The following is a 24,430-nucleotide window of genomic DNA, read 5'->3' as shown; positions in this document are numbered from 1 at the left end:
ATTCCTTGAATGTGACGGGAATGACCCAAGGTATTCATTGAATGTGCCATGAATGACCTGAGATATTGAATGCCCATAAAAGACTGTGATTATGCACATGGAAAGCCCAGATATGGTTGTGACTCATAAGTTATGAGTTTTCAAGATGTTAATATGTTCCTAGAGGCGATATCCCCGCTTGGGACATATGTCTTGTAGTGGTACTCGGTGTGAAAGAGGCACACGGGTATGTGTGATTTAACAAATGTGTGAAGTGCAAATCGTGGAGTATGAACTAAAGGTGAGGTCAATAAATAAATGATTAATAAACCAGATACATTGTGGAATTGAATGAATTAAAAGTATGTGAATTTGTGTGATGCTATGGATGTGAAGTGTGGCTGTGAATAATATTAGTGAATGCTTGTGATCTTTTATGTGATTGTGAAATGACTATAACTTGATATGTTATTATGAAAATATTAATGACTTGTGATAGTCTGAGATATATGGTTATGCACGCAGAAACTTTATGACGTAATGATGTCATGTGAATGACTACTCTTGATATAGGTATTATGATAAATGGTATTCCCTGAATATGTGGGACAAACCAGGTTGTATCAATTAGACTTAAATATCTTAAATGAGGTTTGATTATGAATGGAAATTTGACTGACTAAGATAAATCATTTTATTGCGATGTCTAACTCTGCTTTGCAGGAAGGTAGGATCTATTAATCTTTTATGCAGGGACGTAAATATCCTACCCTAAGACGACGCGTTGGCTTAAAGGTAAGGTGTATCAAACTCATATTTAATTAGGTTATCATATGTGCATTTAATAAGTGGAATGTAAGTGGTATTGATGTTGTGAGTCATTTTGGAAAGTGGGAATGATGAGTACTGTTATATGAGATTCTTGGAATTGTATATTTGGGGTGAAATCTTATTTGGAAAGAAACTACATGCCGTTTTGAGAAAATGGAACTAGTTTGTCTTCCAAATTGAAATGATTGAATAGTATATTTCTTTATTCGAAAGATATGAACGTAATGTTGTTTTTATTTTAGTCTTACTCATACCAGCAAATTCAATTTGCTTACTCATGTTTGCTTTGTTTTGCAACGTGGGTGTGTTCTTGGAAATATAGATGGTAGAGTGCATTGGATGAGGACATGTGATTTGGATTTGTTCTTGGAGTCTTATGGTTTAAGTTTTTCTGAAGTGTACAGTTTTGTTTTGAGACAGATGTAATAGAGTTGGTTAGTGTTTGGGTAATAACTCGCCCAAACACACCAATGGTTTCGTAAGGGAGGTTGTTGTAATGAATTGTTGAGACTGTACCTTCAATGGCTGCCTACGTATCCAAATCGTTCTCTGGAATCAAGTCTCTCAAATGAACATAGTTCTTTGTTTCAAAGGAATGGGGTATTTATAGGATAATAATGAGAAATATCATTTCTTTAATTGCTAGAAAATCTTATGTAATTATGTAAAGTCTTAATATGGAAGCATATCTTGACAAATATGTTTTCTAAATCTAAACCTGTTATATCTAGCTTATGGCGCCATAATTTTGGGTATGGCAGGCATGCCATAATTTTGGGCAGGGCCGGCACGCCATAATTTTGGGCAGGATAGGCATGCCATAATTTTTGGGGGGCGTGCACGCCATAATTTTAGGCGCAGGGCCGACGCTTATAATTTTGGGCGGCAAGACGCCATAATTTTGGGCAGGACAGGCACGCCATAATTTTGGGTAGCGCAGGCACGCCATAATTTTGGGCGGCCCGGCATGCCATAATCTTGGGCATCGTGCCTAGTAGTGAGTGGCACTATAATGGTACCCCAACGATGGTTGTTTATAAGGGTGCAGATATGGTGGCACATACACCGCCCCCTCTTTGTCAGATGAAACTAGTTCCTTGTGGTAAAGAATAATAACAAAAACTGGTTAAAAAAGGATGCGACAGTGGAAGTTATAAACAAAGGTGAAGATTGTGAAAAGAAAGCAACCAAAGATTGTTTGCTTGGCATGAATGCCTAAGGCTGTTTGTACGACCATGAAATTGATCATTGTTTTTGTTCACTGCTTAGTTCAGGCAACACCAGTGGTATGAAAACACTAAATACTAATGAGATGGAGATTTTTTTTTTTTTTTTGGGCATTAAACGTATCGCAGTCGCCCCCAATTGTTGGCATTTCACTAGAGAAACAACCATATTCTATGACAGTTGGATAGATATTCCAACTATTCAATGTCAACCAATGCTTACCCCCAGTTTTAAGTTGTGTATAAAATATTAGTGAAACTTGAGTTTTGTTGTAAAATTTGAGCTTTTGTGGTGCATGGATTGCAAATGCAAACTCCACGACTTTGTGGCGCATGGAGAGAGGTGTTGCAAACGCAAACTCCATGACTTTTTTGTACATTGAGAGAGGTGTTGTAAACGCAAACTCCATGACTTGGTGATGCACGGACTTTTGGGTGCATAGAGAGAGATGTTGAAAATGCAAACTCCATGGCTTGGTGATGCACGGAGTAAGGTGTTGCAAACGCAAACTCCATGATTTTTTGGTGCATGGAGAGAGGTGTTGAAAATGCAAACTCCACAACTTTTTGGTGCATGGAGAGGTATTGATTGAAACTCCATGACTTTTTGGTGCAAACTAAACTCCATGACTTTTGAATTTGTATATGTTTTGTATAGTTGAGCCTTCATATCAACCTGTTTGTCTTTAAGAATGGTAGCGAGTAATTGATATATATTATTTTTACTAACTAACTGAATGAAAATAAAGAACTATGGAATAATACATTTTATTGATGATTGATAATCTGAAAAACAAAAGAAGATTACTTCAAGGACCAGTTCTAAGGAACTGTCGACCCAACTACTAATTGTCTGGCTTGATAAAAACACATCCTAATCCAGAGCCAGATTTGTTGTGTGAGCCATCCGTGTAAACCATCCATGAATCGGGTGATGGGGCCGTAAGATTTGTTGGGCCTTCCTCCCCCCCAACTGCTGGCGCTTCACTAGAGATGCCTTCGTCTTGGTTAACTTTAGGGATGAAATCGTCTATAGGGAAATCTGCCATTTGGGATGCAAGTGCATGACCCTTTTCTAAAACACGAGGTTCAAAATTGATGCTATAAGCACTTAAGTAGATGTCCCATTCCGCGAGTCTACTTGATTCCTGGGCACTTCGGAAAACTTTGCATAGAGGATATTCCGTGTATACTTTGACCAGTCTCCCTTGGAAATACGGCTTGAGGCGTCTGGCAGCATGAACCAACGCTAGAGTAATTTTTTTAATTCTCGAATATCTGCTTTCCGCCCCGTTAGTGTTTTACTAATGAAGAAGATCGGACGACCGTCTTCTCCATCGATGAATAGGACTGCACTTACTGCAGTATCTGTAGCGACCAAGTAAGCTCCAACAGGTTGCCCTGTAGCTGGGCTGGCCAAGATTGGTGGCGAGACCAGGTAGTTCTTGATTGATTGAAAGACATTTTCACAATCATCATTCTACCTTGCTGAGCCTTTTAATGTCTGAAAGAAAGGACAACACCGGTCCGAGTACTTAGAGATGAAACGATTTAGTAATGTTAAGCTCCCTGTGAGCTGTTGAATCTCCTTTTTTGTTTTTGGAGAGGGCATGGCTTGAATGGATCATATCTGTTCTGGGTTAGCTTCGATGCCTCGACGAGTCATCAAATACCCTAGAAATTTCCCTGATATCAGTCCGAAAGCACATTTCAAAGGATTTAACCGCATGTTGAATTCATCAATTCTATCAAAAACTGATTGTAAGTCAGAGATGTGATCTCCACTGTGTTTGAATTTTACAATCATGTCATCAATATAAGCCTCCATTGTCTTGCCCAATATATCTCCGAATATGGTGTCGATCATCCTCTGGTACGTAGCCCCTACATTTTTTAAACCGAAATGCATAACTTGGTAACAAAAATCCCTTGGTCAGTTATGAATGCAGTTGCTTCTTGGTCCTTCACAGCTAGTGGGATCTGGTGGTAACCCGAATACGCATCCATAAATGATAATCGTGGGTAGCTAGACGTAGCATCCACCAATTCTGATATTCGTGGGAGAGGGTAGGGATGAATCGAGTAAGCTTTGTTAAGGTTTGTTAAATCAATGCACACTCTCATTTTACCCTCTTTCTTGGGTACTGCAACCACATTAGACAACCACTGCGGATATGAAATTGGCCGTATAAACTTAGCTGAGAGTCAACGATCAATTTCCTCTCTGACTTTGAGTTTTCTTTCTGGGGCCATGCGCCAAGGCTTCTGCAGAACTGGCTTGATGGTAAGATCAATGTCAAGTGTGTGGCATGCAACTTCTGAGCTAATTCCTAACATCTGCTCGACTGACCAAGCAAAAATCTTTTTGTTCTTTCTGAGGAGTGCTACCATTTTCTTTTGTTCATTTTCTGTTAGTTCTGCCGATATGAAAGTTGTTTCTCCGCCTAAATTCCCAATCTGAACTTCTAAGAGGCAGTCTATGGTCGGTGGTCCTTCATTTCTTGAACTAGCAGTGTAAATATTGTGTGGGACTGATTCTGATTTACATACTTGTTGCGAATTACTGAGAATTGTATTTCCCCGCATATCCAACTGACGATATTCCTCCAAGACCTTTTCGTGACAGCTATGGGAAGCCATCTGGTCGCCGCGCACCTTACAAATTTTGTCAAGAGATGGAAACTTTATTGCTTGGTGAAATGTAGAGACTACTGCGCCCATGCTATGGAGCCAGTCCCTTCCTAAGATTGCATTGTAAGGGGATTTGCAATTCATTAGAAGGAATTCAATGTCGATTGACTTGTCCATTAGCGTGACTGGTAAAGAGACTCTTCCTACTGGGGTTGTTGTTGTTCCGTCAAACCTAATGATTAGATTATTTTCTGCAATAATTAAATTTTCTGACAGCTGCATGTTCTTGTAGCAACCTACAAAAACGACGCTGACAGAACTTCCAGTATCTATCATGATGCGCTGAACTCACCATAATCCAACGAAAGCTGAGATGACGATAGCATCATAATGAGGATGATGGACGCCAATTAGATCTCTATCACTAAAACATAGGGGACCAGGCTCTGTAGTTTCTGAACGAATTCCTTCAACAAAATCAATGTTATTGACGTAATAAAATTCACTCAAGAAACCGAACTTAGCTCGTTGTTCACACTTTTGCCTTGCTCGTGAAATGTCATTGATTTTGGTATGCCCAGCTAGTATGACATTGTGGCTAGTCATTGCTAAATTTTGTTTCACAGTTTTTGAAAGCAAAAACTCGTCTAATTGTCCCTTGTTGACTAGTCTCTGTATTTTTTCCTTAAGGGATCTGCACTCTTCTATTTCATGGCCAAAATCATTGTGGAAGTGACACCAAAGATTTTTGTCACGTTTAGACTTAGTGTGTTCAGGTAAGGGCATCGGAGGAAAAAGTAAGTTGCGTCCCTTGATCTTCTCATATATCGCATCATACTTGGCATTTAATGGAGTGAGCTTCATTTCCTCACGAACTATGTTAACATTTTCAGATTTCTGTTGTTGCCCTTCCGATATGTTTTGCTTATGTTTTCCTTTACCTTCGTTTAAGTCGTTACTCCGAAAATCTTTATCTTTGGAAGCTTTTGATCTAACATCTTCCTCCACATTAATGAACTGTTGTGTTCGTGCAAACAGATCGGACTTTGATTGTGGGGGGTCCCATACAAGGAAGTTGTAGATTCCATTTTATCAAAATAAACTCCTTCCTTGAATGCATGAATGATCATTACGTCAGGGACATCGGTGACCTCTGCTTGTACTTGGCGGAAACGAATTACGAACTTTGTCAGTGCTTCATCCTTTTGCTGCTTGGTGTTAAGCAAGATGTTGACATCCTTAGGACGTGTTCAATTATGCTTAAACCGATCTGTGAACTGGTTTGCTAATTCCTGGAATGACGCGATAGATTGAGCTGGCAAGTTGGAAAGCCAATGTAGAGCTTCTCCTTTTAACGTAGACGGAAAAAGTTTGCATAAGAAGGGGTCATCTCTGCGCCAGAGAATTAGCCTACTTTTAAACTCCATAATATGATCGTTCGGGTCACCTCCTGCTTCTTTCAACGTAGGAAGTTCTAGTTGTTTGAATCCTTCCTGATGTTCTGCATTTTGTATCTTTAGGGAAAATCTCCCGACGACATCTTCGTTCACTGCAAGGTATTTCCATCGTGCATTAGCGACACCCACATTGGTTATTGTTTTCTTGACAATGTCTTTCATTTGTTGTTCCGTGAATGGTGCGCCTGTGACTTCTAGATTTTCAATTTGAGGAGTAATTTCACCACATTGCATCTCACGGTGTTGTCGCCCCCAACTATTGCTTGCTTCAATATTTGGCTGGTTCCTTGGGCTGCGAGACCTATGCCGATAAAAAGGGCTAAGCTGCCGAACTGGGGAGGCACTTCTTTGGTGTCGTCGTACTCTAGGCTGACCTTTGTTAACCTATCTGTATCGGTTTGCTGCATTCAAGCCATGTCTAAGGTCATGTTGCAATTCATCTCTGAGGTCCTGATCTTGGCGTCCAACATTGCGCCTTATGGTGGATGTTGTCCACCTTTCTGATGCGCTATGATCAACCTTCAATGATCTTGTCATGTTATAACCACTGCTACGTCTAGTGTTGTTGATATTTCGAGATCTGGATCGCCTTCTTGAATGGGATGTATGTCTGCTGGACCTTGAGTGATTCTGATGATGCTCAGGGACAGGCTCCAATGGATGGGATGTACCGTAATTGTTGCAACCCATTTCACAATTTTTTTTATTTTTATAATTCTCGACTACTTGGTTAGATGCTGAAGGCGAACAATACACCTAATCTGACTTCATCAATTGAACCCATTTGGGTTGCCTACGTACCCCCTTATCGAGGGATCAAGCTGCACCGTAGTTCTCTCCTCTCTCCACTCTTTTCTATCTCACTCTTGGATTCTCCTCCTCTCTAGATGTCATCTCCTCTGGTTGTCTCCCTATTCTCCTCTCGTTGTCTCCTCATTCTGGCTCCTCTTATCTAGGTTTCTCCTCCTCTTTCTCCTCCTCCCTGGATGTCGTCACCCTACTCTTCTTCTCAAGATCTCTCCTCCTATTCCTCCTCCTCTCTGGTTGTCGTCTCCTTTGGCGTCTCCTCTAACCGTCATCTCCTTTGGCCGCCGTTCCTATGGCCGTCGTCTCCTCCCTTCTCTGCTCTAGATATCTCCTCCTCTCTTCCTCCTCATCTCGGGACATCATCTCCCTACTCCTCCTCTCTAGCCGTCATATCCTCTGGCCGTCGTCTTCTCCCTTCTCTGCTATAGATATCTCCTCCTCTCTTCCTCCTCATCTCGGGACATCATCTCACTACTCCTCCTCCTCTCTGGCCGTCGTCTCCTCTGACCTTCGTCTTTTTCCTTCTCTGCTATAGATATCTCCTCCTCTCTTCTTTCTCATCTTGGGACATCATCTCCCTACTCCTCCTCCCCTCTCTGGCTGTCATCTCCCTTCTCCTCTTCTCTAGATCTCCCCTCCTATTCCTCATCCTCTCTGGCTGTCGTCTCATCTAGCTGTCGTCTCCTTTGGCCGGCGTCTCCTCTGACCGTCGTCTCCTTTGGCCGCCGTTCCTATGGCCGTCGTCTCCTCCCTTCTCTGCTCTAGATACCTCCTCCTCTCTTCCTCCTTATCTCGAGACATCATCTCCTTACTCCTCCTCTCTGGCCGTCGTATCCTCTAGCCGTCGTCTCCTCGGCCGTCGTCTTCTCCCTTCTCTGCTATAGATATCTCCTCCTCTCTTCCTCCTTATCTCGAGACATCATCTCCCTACTCCTCCTCTCTGGCCGTCGTCTCCTCTGGCCGTCGTCTTCTCCCTTCTCTGCTATAGATATCTCCTCCTCTCTTCCTCCTTATCTCGAGACATCATCTCCTCTCCTCCTCTTTCGGCCGCCGTATCGTCTCGGGCCTTCGTCTCCTTTGGCGTCGTCTCCTCCGGGCCGTCGTCTTCTCCCTTCTCTGCTATAGATATCTCCTCCTCTCTTCCTCCTTATCTCGAGACATCATCTCCCTACTCCTCCTCTCTGGCCGTCGTATCCTCGGGCCGTCGTCTCCTTTGGCCGTCATCTCCGGCGGCGTTTTTTTCCCTTCTCTGCTAGAGATATCTCCTCCTCTCTTCCTCCTTATCTCGAGACATCATCTCCCTACTCCTCCTCTTTGGCCGTCGTCTCCTCTGGCTGTCATCTTCTCCCTTCTCTACTATAGATATCTCCTCCTCTCTTCTTCCTCATCTCGGGACATCATCTCACTACTCCTCCTCCTCTCTAGCCGTCGTCTCCCTGCTCCTCTTCTCTAGATCTTCCCTCCTCTTCCTCCTCCTCTCTGGCCGACGTCTCCATACTCCCCTTCTCTAGATCTCCCCTCCTCTTCCTCCTCCTCTCTGACCGACGTCTCTCTTCTCCTCTTCTCTAGATCTCCCCTCCTCTTCCTCCTCCTCTCTGGCCGACGTCTCCATACTCCCCTTCTCTAGATCTCCCCTCCTCTTCCTCCTCTCTAACCGACGTCTCTCTTCTCCTCTTCTCTAGATCTCCCCTCCCCTTCCTCCTCCTCTCGGCCGGCGTCTCCATACTCCCCCTTCTCTAGATTCCCCTCCTCTTCCTCTCCCTCTCGGCCGGCGTCTCCTCGGGCCGTCGTCTCCACCTACCACTGGTTGTCTCCTCCCTCCTCCCCCCTCAACCTTTCTCTTTCTCTCTCTCTGGTGCCTCTTTCCTCCATTTATTCTTTTCTCCTTCCCCTCACTTCTTTTCCCTCCTCTTCTCAAGTCCTCCTCTCCTCACTTTTATATCTCCTCTTTAGGTTTACCTCATGGGGCCTAGTAGGGTCTTGGGCCTATTCTCTGGGCCCAATACCTACAAAGGCCCATCTTATGAAAATGGCTATTACAGTAATTAAATTGTAGTCGGTTGAATACATTCTGATTTTCACCAGATCTGGGGGCTCTTGCCGGTGTGGAAGATGTAGCATCGGCGTCATCCCTTTGTACTTGCTTCCCTTTATCCAGTTGCATCTGTAAGTAGTTGTTATGTTCTTTCTCTCTTCTGAATCTCTGACGCAACACTTCTAAAAGCATATCTTCATCTCCTATCTCCATATTCTCTGAATCCGTTTTGTTTGCCTCTAGATCTTGAGAATGAGTTATTGGAGTCTGAAGTCGTGTATGTCTAGATCTGCGTTGTCGTGGCACCTGGAGGTTTGAAGGCTGAGCTTGTAGATCTAGAGCGACTGGTTGATTCATCAAGGTTTGACTAGTCGGAACTTCGGGATTGGGTAAGTTGTTTTCTCCTTCTTGTTGTAATCTTGCGTTCTTGCTCACTTGAGATCTTGTTGTTTTTGCCATTACCGAATCTTGGAAGAAAGAACATGGACGAAGGTTCGTTGGTAAGAACCACAGACGGCGCCAATTATGTTTGGGTAAGAACTCGCCCAAACACACCAATGGTTTCGTAAGGGAGGTTGTTGTAATGAATTGTTGAGATTGTACCTTCAATGGATGCCTATGTATCCAAATCGTTCTCTGGAATCAAGTCTCTCAAATGAACGTAGTTCTTTGTTTCAAAGGAATGGGGTATTTATAGGATAATAATGAGAAATATCATTTCCTTAATTGCTAGAAAATCTTATGTAATTATGTAAAGTCTTAATATGGAAGCATATCTTGACAAATATGTTTTCTAAATCTAAACCTGCTATATCTAGCTTATGGCGCCATAATTTTGGGTAGGGCAGGCATGCCAAAATTTACAGGCGTAGCAGCACGCCATAATTTTGGGGTGTATGCGCCATAATTTTGGATAGCAGCGGTTGACGCCATAATTTTGGGGCGGGCGACGCCATAATTTTGGGGGGGCCAGCACACCATAATTTTAGGCGGAGACAGGCTGCGCCATAATTTTATTTTGGGTAGCGGGCAAGCCATAATTTTTATGGCGGCATGCCATAATCTTGGGCATCGTGCCTAGTAGTGAGTGGCACTATAATGGTACCCCAACGATGGTTGTTTATAAGGGTGCAGATATGGTGGCACATACAGTTAATTTCTTTGTAGTTTTATAATGTGATTGAAGAATTGTTCATTTTGGTTTTAAATTTGATCTCAGATTTTAATATCGTGGTTGATAATATGTTATTAGGGTTTCGTTTCATCCTGGGTTTTCATATGATTGAATAGGGTGACGATTGAGATAACTATATTGTGGATAATTCTCTATTTTAAATTTTCTGGAAATTTGGGGTGTGACAATGATAGACCTAGAATTGGTCATGGCACAAGCCTTGAAAAACAACGGCACACTTTGTCAAGTAGCCATCATACCTCTCGAGACATTCCAAGGTCATCAGGCATTAGTCATAGCACGTCAAGAAAGATATGGTCATATGACAACATATAGCACATGGAACAACTCTAGACGACAAAACTATATATGACCTCCAACACAAACTACAACATGAGTTAAAGCATGGTTTGAACACAGCAAATCAGTACCGAAGGCTACCCAAAGATCAGCCCAGAATACGACAACATTGGAGAAACCACTCCCTAACCCGACGGCATAGCCAGTATTATCGACACAGGTCTCATAGTCCAAAGAACCAACGAACTATAGAGTTAAAACAACTGGGGGTGACATCAGTATGAGATACAACATCGAGAAGTTTATCCAATAGTCATCCAAAATCAAGAAGTTACAGGGGCAGTATACACTAAACAACAGATCAAAGACATCATTACGAAAACAATGAGCAATACTGGTATAGCCGAAACTCGATGGAAAAACCTAGCGGTAAATGAAGACGTTGTCAAGCGATTTTCTTTAAAGATATAAAATGCAAAACATCAAAAAGGATTCAAACAGCCAGATCTTCCTAAGTTCGATGAAGCAGGAGGTGACCCGAACGATCAAGTTATGGAATTTAAAAGCAGACTAATTCTTTGGCGTAGAGATGACCTCCTTTTATGCAAACTTTTTCCGTCTACACTAAAAGGAGAAGCTTTACATTACCTTTCCAGCCTGCCAGCTCAATCTATCACATAATTCCAAGAATCATCAAATCAATTCACAGATCAGTTTAAGCATAATTGGACACGTCCTAAGGATGACAACATCTTGCTAAACACCAAGCAACAAAAAGATGAAACACTGGCAAAGTTCGTAATTTGTTTCCGCCAAATGCAAGTAGAGGTTGCTGATATCCCTAACGTAATAATCATTCATGCATTCAAGGAAGGAGTCCATTACGATAAAAATGGAATTTACAACTCCCTTGTATGGGACCCCCCGCAATCAAAGTTCGATTTATTTGCACGAACGCAACAATTCATTAATATCGAGGAAGATGTTAGAGCAAAAGCCTCCAGAGACAAAGATTTTGGGAGTGAAGATTCAAACAATGGTAACGACAAACATAAGCAAAACACGTCGAAAGGGCAACAACATAAATCAGACTACCAAAAGGCAAACATAGTTTGGGAAGAAATGAAGCTCACTCCATTAAATGCCAAGTATGCTACAGTATATGAGAACATCAATCGACGCAACTTACTTTTTTCTCCGATGCCCTTACCTGAAAACACCAAGTCTAAATGTGACAAAAATATTTGGTGTCACTTTCATAATGATTTTGGTCTTGAAACAGAAAATTGCATATCCCTTAGGGGAAAAATACAAAAGCTAGTCGAAAAGGGACAGTTAGATGAGTTTTTACTTTCAAAGACTGTAAAGCAAAATTTAGCGATGACTAGCTACAATATCATACTAGCTAGTCATGCCAAAATCAATGATATTTCACGAACAAGGCAGAAGTGTGAACAGCAAGCCAAGTTTGGTTTCTTGCATGAATTTTATAACGTGAATAACATTGATTTTGTTGAAGGAATTCGTTTAAAAACTACCGAACTGGGTCCCCTATGTTTTAATGATAGAGACCTAATTGGCATCCATCATCCTCATTATGATGTGGTCGTCATCTCAGCTTCTATTGGATTATGGCAAGTTCAACGCATAATGAAAGACCCGGAAGTTCTGTCAGCGTTATTTTTGCAGGTTGCTACAAGAACATGCAACTTTCAGGGAATTTGATTGTTGCATAAAATAATCCAATAATCGGGTTTGATGGAACGGCAACATCCTCGGTAGGAAGAGTCTTTTTACTAGTCAAGTTCATGGACAAGACAGTAGACATTGCTTCTAATGAACTACAAATCCCCTTACAATGCAATCCTAGGAAGGGATTGGCTCCACAGTATGGGTGCAGTAGTCTCTACCTTTTACCAGGCAGTAAAGTTCCCATCTCTTGACAAAATCTGTAAAGTGCGAGGCAACCAGATGGCTTCCTACAGCTATTATGAAAAGGTTTTGGAGGAATATCATTAGTCTGATATGCGGGAAAATACAGCACTCAGCAATTTGCAAGAGGTGTCCAAGTCAAAATCGGTCTCACATAGTATTTGTACTGCTAGTTCACGAAATGAAGGACCGTCGACTATGGACCGCCTCTTAGAAGTACAGATTGGGAATTCATGCAGAGAAAGAACTTTCATATCAGCAGAGCTGTCGGAAAATGAACAAAAGAAAATGGTTACACTCCTCAGAAAGAACAATAAGATCTTTGCATGATCAGTGGAACAGATACCTGGAATTAGCCCAGAAGTTGCATGCCAGACACTTGACATTGATCCTACCATCAAGCCAGCACAGCAGAAACCTAGCGCATGGCCCCAGATAGAAAACTCAAAGTCAAAGAAGAGATTGATCGTTTACTCTCAATTAAGTTTATACAGCCAGTTTCATATCCGAAATGGTTGTCTAATGTAGTTGCAGTACCCAAGAAAGATGATAAAATGAAAGTGTGCATCGATTTCGTGAACCTTAACAAAGCTTACCCAATTCACCCTCTTCCACGAATATCAGAATTGGTGGATGCCACGTCTGGATACCTACGATTATCATTTATGGATGCTTATTCGGGGTACCACCACCTCCCGCTATCTGTTAAGGATCAATAAGCGACTGCATTCATAACTGATCAAGGGATTTTTTTGTTATCAAGTTATGTCTTTCGGTTTAAAAACACAGGGGCTACTTATCAGAGGATGATCAACACCACATATGGAGATATGGTGGGCAAGACAATGGAGGCTTATATTGATGACATGGTTGTAAAATCCAAGCACAGTGGAGATCACATCTCTGATTTGCAATCAGTTTTTAATAGAATTGATGAATTCAACATGCAGCTAAATCTTTTGAAATGCCCATTCGGACTAATCTCAGGAAAATTTCTAGGGTATTTGATGACTCACCGAGGCATTGAAGCTAACCCAAAACATATCTGATCCATTCAAGCCATGCCTTCTCCAAAAACAAAAAAGGAAATTCAGCAGCTCACAGGGCACTTAGCAGCACTAAATCGTTTCATCTCTAAGTACTCAAATAGATGTCGTCCTTTCTTTCAGACTTCAAAAGACTCAATAGGGTGGAATGATGACTGTGAAAATGCCTTCCAATCAATCAAGAAATACCTGGTCTCACCACCATGATAAGGTTATATACTAAAAACATTACTTTTGTATTAACTCTAATTATTTATATTTTGAATGAGAATCATATGGGTAAAAGTTATGCATATTATATATGTTATTAGTTATATGCATGTGTCTAATACTTTATGTTGTAGATGATATGGTGTGTGGTGACACACAGAAGATCATATCATCAATACCTTAAAAAGTATAAGTAAACGTTCACAATCTAGATGGATTTGGACAAACCATTGGTATGGTTGTAGTATAATCTGGTATTAGTCTATCTTAACTACAGGATTACACTAGTACACTTTGTGTATATTGAACAGGACCGGTGAGGTTGTTTCTCTTTATTCTGACTATATAAAGAACAAACACCTCTGTTAGTATGGATGATTGTCCTCTTAATCTGGATATAATAACGGGTACTTATGTACATTGTACATTGCTTTAAATCATCAATAAGTGAGATTCATTTGTGAATTAACAAACTCGATGGATTGGGTAATGACATTGTATGCAAGGTGTGTTGTTGATTATAGAAGGAATATGTGACCCGTAAGAAGTCGGGTTGATGATGTCCCCTTGAGTAGCTCATAAGGATTGTCATGTAAACCCTGCAGGTGGATTTAATCTGACATGACAATGATGTTGAGTGGTACTACTCAAGGACATAAGAAGTTGATTAATGTAGTTGTCAGTAACTTGACTTAATCAACGGGCATTCAATATCTTAACATGGGGAGATCAACAAGCATATAATATAGAGCCCATAAATGTAATTCAGGATTAGGGCGGTAGTGCGACAATGGCTTTTAGTGGAATAAGTCATTTGTTAACGGACTTGGGCCGTGTGTTCTGGGCGAACATGGGAAGCCCAAGCCCGTCAGGAGACCTAACCCTAATTTCTCCTCATGGTCCCTATTGTAGTCTATATAAAGAAATATTTTCTTCTTGGCCGAAATTATCATTCAGTGATTGCTAAAGAGAGGCAAAGAGAGAAAGAAAGGGCTGGTAGATCATTGCACACACAACGTCCATTATAAGGATAGAAATACAACAGAAGATCAAGAGGTTGCTGATTCGTAGAGCTTGGATTCTTAGAGTTATCACAGCTAATCAAAGGTATGATTCTAACTAAAATCGTGAACACCCCTTATTCCGCTACGCATGGGTTTTCACAATTTGTAAATCATTTGATGCAACCATAACGGTTCCTACACACCAATCTTGGCCAGCCCACATACAAGACAACCTGTTGGAGCTTACTTGGCCGCTACAGATACTGCAATAAGTGCAGTACTGTTCAATTTAACCTCGTTTATATAGCAGAAGCGGTGTTACCTACTGAAGTTTTTTTGTGACAACTCGCACTGCCGCCTTAAACAATGGTCATAATGATGAATTGCTAGCTCATTCAAAGGCCAATCTAGATGAAGTGCGCGAAGAGAGTATTGCTCGTCTCTTCCATTACCAAGCCGCGATGAAGAAGCAATATGACAAGAAGTTTCGCTTGAAAGTTTTTTATCCGGGTGACAAGGTCTTTTGTAGACAATCAAAGATCATTGATGCAGGAAAACTCGGCGAAAATTGGGAAGGACCTTTTATCATTGATCGTCCTGCTTCCAAAGGATCATATTTCCTTTGCACAATTGCGGGAACCCTCTTTTGTTTTTGTTTTTTTTTAAAAACCATGGAATGCACTCCATTTTAGGCGTTTTTATCGTTAAATTTGTTTCCATTAGTAGAAGTTAGTAGCTTGATCTTATAGCTCCTTAGAGCTTGTCCATAAGATAAACTTGCTATGTTTTTCTAGATGTTTAATCATCAATAAAGTGCATTCTTCCACATTTTACTTCTTTACTTCCATTCAGCAAGGCAAGAATAATATATATCAATTACTCTAGTTCCGTCACCATTACTTTAGTTTAGGTGATGTGAATGTTTAACCTATACCAATTCAAAGTCGTAGAGTTTGCGTTTGTAACACTTTACTTCACACATAAAAAAATCATGGAGTTTGCGTTTGCAATACCTTACTCCACGCATCCAAAGTCGTGGACTTTGTGTTTGCAATACCTTAGTCAAATTATCATAAAGTCGTGGTGTTTGCGTTTGCAACACCTTACTCCATGCATCCAAAATCGTGAACTTTGCGTTTGCAATACCTTAGTTCACGCATCAAAAAGTCATGGAGTTTGCGTTTGCAACACCTTACTCCACGCATCCAAACTCGTGGACTTTGCATTTGTAATACCTTAGTCCATGCGTAAAAAAATCATGGAGTTTGCGTTTACAACACCTTACTCCACTCATCAAAAATCATTGGTGAACATTTGCAACCCCTTACCTTGTGCATCAAAAGTCAAGAAGTTGTCCTTGAAGAAAATTAAAGAAATATTGAAAATTCGATATTACAACAAAGCTCAAGTTTCACCAATATTTTATACACAGCTTAAAACTAGGGCCAAGAAATGGTCGACATTGAATAGTTGGAGTACCTATCCAACTACTGTCGTAGAACAGGGTTGTTTCTCCAGTGAATTGCCAACAATTGGGGGTGACTACAATACATTTAACGCCCAAAAGTTTCTTCATTTCATTAGTAATGAGTGTTTTCATACCACTGGTGTTACCTGAACTAAGCAACGAACAAAAACAACGATCAATATTTCATAGTTGTACAAACAGCCTTAGGCATTCGTGTCAAGCAAACAGCCTTTGGTTGCTTTCTTTTCGCAATATTCACCTCCGTCTATTTTTGCACCTTCAATTCACATTCTTTTCGAACTGATTTTTTATTCCACTACACTAGAAAAGGCGTTTACCAACAACTATATTCGTTACTTATATTTTTACTAACGGTTATATATGTTAGCTCTGGGACGTCACTATCACGTAGACCAAATTTAGTAACGGATACAACCGTTACTGAAATTAACTTTAGTAAGAGTTATATCCGTTAGTATAATTCTTTGTAACGGATATGCAACTGTTGATAGCCCGTTTAAATTTGTAATTTCTAACAGTTGTAAGTGTTAGTAATGTTTGGTGCGCTTCAGTTACTTACTATCTCACATATATATAATGTTCGCCAAATTTCTAGGGTTTGGGTAGAAGGAGAGAATGAGAGAGAAAGCGTACCTAGTTCACTTCATTCTTTGACAGAGGAGACGATGTTTTCATGGAGGCTTGGAGACTTGAGAGAGATGAGCGTCGGGGAGAACTTTGTTTTATTTAGTTCTAATCTTTTGCGTTAGTTCCACATATACCCTTTTGGTATTTCCGTTAGATGTTTTTTATTCTTTTTTATTTGTTTCCTAACGAAATTAATTGTTACCAAACATTAAAATAATACTTTTATAATAATTGGAAAAATAAAATGAAATATACTAACGGATACGAATAAACCTAATAATTATGTTCGTTAAAAAGGTAGTAACGGATATATGTGTTACAAATGAAAATTTTGCTATGTTACAAAATGACTCTTATAGTGTAGTGTTCTTCACCACAAGGAACTAGTTCCATTCAGCAAAGAAGGGGCGGTGTATGTGTCACCATATCTGCACCCTTATAAACAGCCATCGTTGGGTACCATCATAGCATCACTCACTACTATGTACGATGCCCAAAATTATGGCATGTCAGCGCCGCCCAAAATTATAGCGTGTCTGCGTTTCCCAAAATTATGGCATGCCTATCCTGCCCAAAATTATGGCATATTTGCCCTGCCCAAAATTATGGCATGCTTGCCCTGCCCAAAATTATAACACCATAAGCTAGATATAGCAAGTTTAGATTTAGAAAATATATTTGTCAAGATATGCTTCCATATTAAGACTTTACATAATTACAGAAGATTTTATAGCAATTAAAAAAATGATATTTTTCATTATTATCATATAAATACCCCATTCTAATGAAACAAAGAATTACAGTTGATTTGAGAGACTTGATTCCGGAGAACGATTCGGATACATAGGCCGCCTTTGTGGTACAGTCTCAACAATTCATTACAACAGCCTCCCTAACGAAACCATTGGTGGGTTTGGACGAGTTTCTACCCAAACACTAATAAACCCTTAGTATTATGGCAAAAGATAGTCATTTATGTCCTAGGTTAAGGTTCAAATCCAAACAATCTATTATAGATGAATGCAGTATGAATTCAAGGTTATATTGGTTATGTATATTTCTCATATTTGGGAAAATCAGAGGGATTTTTTTCCTATCGTTTTACAAATGTTAGTATGACTCCAGCAACATAATGCTGAATGAAGTAATTGCACTGTGTATATTGTTTAACTACTTCCAGAGGACCCTATGCATTGCACATGCTCGTAGCCTCGTACAGAAGGTGCTCAACCAATTGCCCAGTCAGTTGTAGAAGTATGCAACCACACCAGTTTTCTACATTATGACATTACTGTGCATGAGAAGAAATTCTGCATAACTTCTGATTTTTCTCTAGTCTGATCTTGGATTCACTTACACTTGTAGGCAATACGGACAGGATGGCTCCATCCTAATATCAATCTGGATAACCCTGACAAAGGCGTGGTATGTGCTACTTCTTATGTAGTATGTCCATATATACAATGACGTTCAGTCCCTTGCATTGTTAAGTTGCGCATCATTTTTTGGTTGCACTTGAACATATACCGATGATGAATGACATTGAAACAGGACATGAATGTGCTGGTTGGCAGTAAGAAAGAAAGGCTTGACATAAAGGTGGCACTATCTAACTCATCTGGCTTTGGCGGCCACAATTCGTCCATATTGTTTGCCCCTTACAAGTACGTTTGATGGAAAGCTACAACCTGAATAAAATCGAGTTTGCCCATGTCATTCTATTTAGACAGCTGAGGCACAGGAAAGAAGAAACTATATTCCAAAGGCTCTCTGCCACCACTTATATAATTATTTGTAAGGGTCTGCACTCTTTTTGGATGGGAAATTAGGGTCTCCCCACCACACCCCAATACACAAAAAAAAAATAATAATAATAATAAAAATAATAATCAAGGGAAAGGGAAGAGGGGAGAGGAATCCTAGTTTATTACAAGTTGTTTTCACCATTTTTCCGGGTGCGTTTGCACAATTATATAATGGTCCTGATGAAAACATTTCCACAAACATAACAAAATAATAAAATAATAAATAATAAATAAATTTGATATATGTTTGCATATAAAATTGGGAATGGTTATATGAACTCCACTTTATAGTGACTCCAAATTTACTCCACTTCTAAAAATGAATTTACAAATGAATTGAGGACTAATTTTTTGTGAATGTATACATCTCATGATGGAGAACACCCCCACCAAAAATCAGCCCAATTGAATATGTCTAATCTTATCAAAAATTGTATCGAAATTAAAATTTGGATGGTGTTATATAAACCCACCATTTTACGCACAACACTCACTTAAAGTGTTTGTTTTATTTGGACAAGATTGCCCTCGTATATTGTTGATCACACCCACATCCATTCACTTATCTCATCTCACGTTTTAATTTTTCAAGCAAAAAGACTTTTTTATGCTAACAAAGATAACAACTAAATATGATTAAAATTTGATATAACCTAACTTTCAATCTAAACAAATATTCATCATAATATGAATTTTATAATTAATGAATAATGTAATGAGTTAATTTTGTGTAAATGGGTTCTTGTTTTAATTTTTTGGATAAATTGAATTCTTGGAAGTCATTGAGCAAGCAATTGTCTTCTTTGGTGATTTTCATTAAGATTAGTAGTTATGTTCTATCAACCAAAGAGTGTATGGGTTATTTTTATTGTTAAAGAATTAAACCCTTTTTCTATAGGAATAAAAAGTGGAAGCAAATAATGGAACACCAATACTCCAACTATTCTAGATAATGAAAAGTGAAACCACTATTACCTTAATTTAACAAAATTGGAGAAAGAATATCTTTGATTTGTCTTTTTTAGTTTTAATTTGGGATTTTATTGTTAATTGGGAAGACTTGTGGGCTGATTTGTGAAAATAGTACTCTTTTGAAAATATGGTGGGTTTATTGATAAAGTGGGTGCAAATTTTTTAGTTGGTGGGGTTAGTAAATAATATGGTGAGCATGAATATCATCACCCTAAAATTTTATAGCTCAATTGACCATTGGATAATTTGAAAACTTTCTAAACGATTTTTGATGAAGTTGTTCATCTTCAAATGAACTGATTTTTTGTGAAGATAATCTCTATTGTGTAGAGAACATCTCTACCAAAAATCAACTTCTAATTGTTTGAATAAGCGGAGTTCATATAACCGATCCCTATAAAATTTGTCGACAAAAGTTTCCCTAGTTAATACGTCATCTTCTCTTTCCTGTTCCTCCATTTTCTCTGATCTCTATCACTCAATCACCATCACCAATCATAACAAAAAAAATCATAACAAAAAAAATCGATCTGTCACCCGGCCCTTCTCTCTATTCTCCTCTCCTCTCCCTCTTTTATAGTGGTGTGTTGTTCATTAACCAAGCACATATAAATCAGATTAAATTTTTGTTTTAGATTTATAAAACAAACTTTTACCATATAATGTTTTCCAAGTTTGCTTATATTTCCATTCAAACAAGCGGACAGTTTTAGAAAAGATGCACTTATGGCCCCTCATGTACTCTCGCCCCCTCAAACTTCAAATCCTGGTTCCCTCCCCTGACCCAAGCATATGTAATATTTGTTTTGGAAAGATTTATAAAACAAATTTTTACCGTAGAATTTTGTTTCAAATTTCTCATATTTCCATCAAACAAGCGAACCTCTGCTTTTATTTTTGAAAGATATTTTTGTGTTCATTTGAACAGTTGGCCCACTATCATTTTTTGGTTGTTGTATTAGTTATTTAGTTTGGTCCATTCCTTCTAGAATCAATTGGCCCACTATTTATGGCGGTTGTACAATGTTAGAAGTTAGAAATAGCAGTTATGTTCAAACTGTGCTCTACCGGACGTTGAAAAAGAAGCATTTAAGTAGTTAAAATGGGACGCTTATAAACTAGTTTTGATAGTGAAAATGGTCAGTCTTGAAATTTAGGCTCCAATTGATGTATATCGCAGCTAAGTAGGTAACTTTAAGGTTACAAAAATTAAGTGAACGTTTTGTGTTCACTAATAACCTAATATGAAATGTGTTTCTCAGAATAGCACGCCTATATGTATGTGTTTCTTGTGTGACTTTTGATCTGGTTATAGAAAAAAATGGGGACTCTTTAACAACCTCCAATTGGCTCTTATTGATAGGTCGGTTTAATTATTGACACCCCTATAAGTGATCCACACGTTTGGAAATCTCAGTCATTGCCTAAACCCATGGCAATAGAGGCCGGATATAATATATATTGTAGAAGATGAGTTAAAAAATTCATAGTTAGGCCACAGATATTTGTGTTGTTTTTCGAATGTCGGCTTGCTGGCATGCTCTATTTGTTACAAAACTAAGCTAAGCCAAAATAATGGTCACCTACACGTTTTATAATATAAAGAAATCATGTCAAATGGGAAAATCAAGAGTTCTATGATATGATTTTAAAAGGTACGGTGTGCATAATTAATATCGCCTAAACTTACATAAATATGAAGTATATATGAACTGCTCTTTTTCCTTTTTAGATTGTATAATTAAGGTTGTGGTTGATTATATTGCATGGAATTTTCCACGTGAAAAAATCAAATTTACTGCAGATGGACAACTTTCAAGCCTATTTTTATTTTTGTAAGAAACGTCTAAGGGATCCCAACGTCCAATATATAGGATCATTACTAGATCGTTTCTTGGGGAAATTCTCCATCATTGTCCTGACGTCCAATCAATTCAATCACAGCACTTCTAGTCTTCTACTCTCTTTTTTTGGTAACTTTCTAGTCTTCTAGGATCATTGTCCTGATGATCGAAGTGTAAATTGAGGAGGCCGGAATCCCTAATCATTTCACAAGATATGTGGGTCTCATCTCATCGGAGGGGCATGTATTAGATTATCGAGTGGTCCGCATATCCACATATTAATAAGAACGAAAATGCTAGCTGTCTTCTAGCAGGCTAACATCCCCAATCTGGTAATATATCAATTAAAGCCACGTCGTGGTTGAAAAACTTGAATTGCAACAATTTCATCCGGTTCTCTCCTTTATTTTCTTATTTTTGGTTAAGAAAAACAAAACAAAATAACAACAAAAAGAGATGACACATAACTCTCTTCATATAAAACCACTTCATCGTTCTGAATTTGTTTAACCAAGGGCTTAATTAGAAATGCAAAATAATAGAATTGAATAAAAACTTTAGGTTTCAAAAATCCTAAACTTTTATTAAGATAGAAACAATACAATCTTTTGTATTTAATTTGGAAAGGAGCAATTTTGGAATATCTACCAAAATTTAGCTTTCCACGTGATTCAATGTTGTCTATCTTTTTAACCAAAGTTTTTTAGTCCAAATATTGTGTTTTCTCAAGATTTGAGAAAATTTGGTAGTGATGGAAGCCATGACGATTATTTGGGCAAACATGGTTGTTTGCGTCCAAGATGAAGAGGCAACCATGGCCTGTTGTGGTTGAACAAGATGATCGAACTGCTTGCTTTCCTGATCTTGGCTATTTTTTTCTTCAAAGCAAGATTGAATAAATAGCAAGTTTCTCTTGCGTGACGTGGCATTATACCATTGGGCAGTTAGCCATCTACGAAACAGTGGCTATCCCGTAGCAGTACTCTAATAAGAACCATGCTAGTTCTTACAACATGATGAGGTCATAATAAGAAATTTAAAGTTACCTTTATATGACATTTAAGATTCTCATTATGCATTCAAATCTCCAAATTAGCAATACAATTAAGGCCGGTGAAAATGCTCAAAGAATGCTGGCTCTCATATTATTCCTTCTCATATCCGGCCTGTTTCAAAAACTCAAAATAATGAAGTCATGATTACTCATGAAGTGCCATGCGAGTAGTTCAAAAAGCTGTTGCTACCAAGGCACCAAGCTATTATATTCCTTCAATATTGCGTTTATGTACAAAACTACAAATACTACATCATAGAAATAGAAGAAGATACTAAGTTACTATCAACTATGAACTTTACATGTATGCCCTGTTATTTCTAAACTTTTTACTATTAGACTTTAATTCTAGACCACCAAGCTGATCTTCCCATACTTGTTTGTGAAAATGTGTTCTCCATTCTTCGCTGCGCATCCCATTCATTCCACAACGAGATAAATATCCCAACTCAAAATCATACTTTTGACGGGAAATCGGGTTAGAAAGTGTTTCATAAGCCTGTTGAAGCTCCACAAATTTTTTTGTCGATTCTTCTTTTCGTGATGAAGGAACAACATCAGGATGGTATCGACGAGCCATGGTTCTGTATGCTTTCTTTATATCTTCAAAGCCAACATTCTGTGATTCAAGGGACAGAAGTTCGTAGAAACTTGTACCAACTCTTTGAGTCTCCAAAGTGTTAGCTCTACATGAGATCAAATTGAACTTAGCAGTCTTTTGGAAGGACGATCTTCTAGTGGAAAATATTGGAGCATGCATATGTGCGGGATTCAAATTGCAAAACATTTCCGTTTGTGAGAGAGAGAGAGAGAGAGAGATGGCGTGAAGTACGTCTGAATAAGCTGATGAATAGCTTAATATATAGATGGTTGGTGACCTAATTGATCTTATCAACTCCAATGTACTGCCGTGTGCTTGTACATTATTTCGATTTTGTAGATTAGTTTTGAAGTTTATAAGTTTCAACCACCTATACATTTTTGCCACGTACACAACATTTGCAATAATTGATAAGAAATATAGTACAAATTGAATCTTCTTCACTTATTTTTTTCTATTTTCGGTTTTTTTTTTCTAGAAGTTATAAACTTCAAACTGCACCCATCAGATTTGAGAGTGAACTTTCTTTCCTGTTTTTTATTCGCTAAACCAACTTTCCTTCCAACCTACTATATCAAGTAAAACAGTAAAAGTCTAAAACTATATGTGTGGCCCAACCGCCCAATAGTACAAGATCTTTAGAAACATCGGCAAAGTCACGTTGAGCCTTTTGTTTGTTTCATTTTCTTTCAATTCTTTTTTCATTGTTTTTTGTTTTTATTTGGTTGGAAGGTTCCACTTCCATAAGTTTTGGCACGACTGATCGAGCAACATGTTCCTGCCATTAATTTGGTTTAACTGAAATGTCAATTTTCATTCATATCTAGTGTTTATATAGTAAGCATCTTTAGATGAGATATTATCTTAGCATTAAACACTAAATTTCTAATAATTTGGTATTTTTCATTTTCAAGAGAAACACATGTTGATAAAAACACCAAACCAAACGCCAAATCAGTCAAAATTTTTTTTAGTTTTGGTGTTGTATCGCAGTTTTAAAACCGTTTTTTTAACAAAAAAATCAATCACGCGGGTTTTTCTAACAAGAGTGGAAAAGAAAATAAATAAGCAATCACATCAGCGGTTTTGCAAAACCGCACAAGAGATGGAAAAGAAAATAAAGAAGAAACGGTTTTGAGAAAGTCGCGTGGGTTATCCCCGATTTTTCCAAAAATCATTTGCGTCGAATATTTGACGCTTTTTCCTAAAGATGGTTAGTGTTTTTGGTTTTGGTTTGGTTTTGTTCAAAAATTTAATATTTTTCTTGGATTTATCCAAAAGATGTTGTCGTTTTGAATTTGGCGTTTAATTCCGAAAAATCCAAAATCCGAAATTTTTGATTTGGTGTTTGGTTTTGTTCAAAAATTTAGTGTTTTCTTGGTTTCTCTCCTAAAAATACTGTAAGT

The 24,430-nt window shown here is 38.7% G+C and overlaps 2 protein-coding genes across 2 annotated transcripts in view; one reads left to right on the top strand and one right to left on the bottom strand.

The window, feature by feature from the left end:
• Window positions 1–18,422, top strand: part of LOC147502268 (3-oxoacyl-[acyl-carrier-protein] synthase II, chloroplastic-like) — a 59,444-nt gene extending 41,022 nt beyond the window's left edge. The window contains exons 13-14 of the mRNA XM_086604494.1: window positions 18,114–18,173; window positions 18,300–18,422. Of these exons, the coding sequence (XP_086460620.1) occupies window positions 18,114–18,173; window positions 18,300–18,422 (183 nt within the window). The remainder of the gene's footprint in view (window positions 1–18,113; window positions 18,174–18,299) is intronic.
• Window positions 18,423–22,721: 4,299 nt separating this feature from the next.
• Window positions 22,722–23,183, bottom strand: LOC147502267 (chaperone protein dnaJ 20, chloroplastic-like). The gene has a single exon (XM_086604493.1). The coding sequence runs from the start codon at window positions 23,181–23,183 to the stop codon at window positions 22,722–22,724; it is 462 nt and encodes a 153-aa protein (XP_086460619.1).
• Window positions 23,184–24,430: the final 1,247 nt, after the last annotated feature.

The sequence above is a fragment of the Coptis chinensis genome, chromosome 4 (genome assembly GCF_015680905.1).
Source record: "Coptis chinensis isolate HL-2020 chromosome 4, ASM1568090v1, whole genome shotgun sequence".
Taxonomy (NCBI): Eukaryota; Viridiplantae; Streptophyta; class Magnoliopsida; order Ranunculales; family Ranunculaceae; genus Coptis; species Coptis chinensis.
This window is presented reverse-complemented; position numbering and strand designations above follow the sequence as displayed.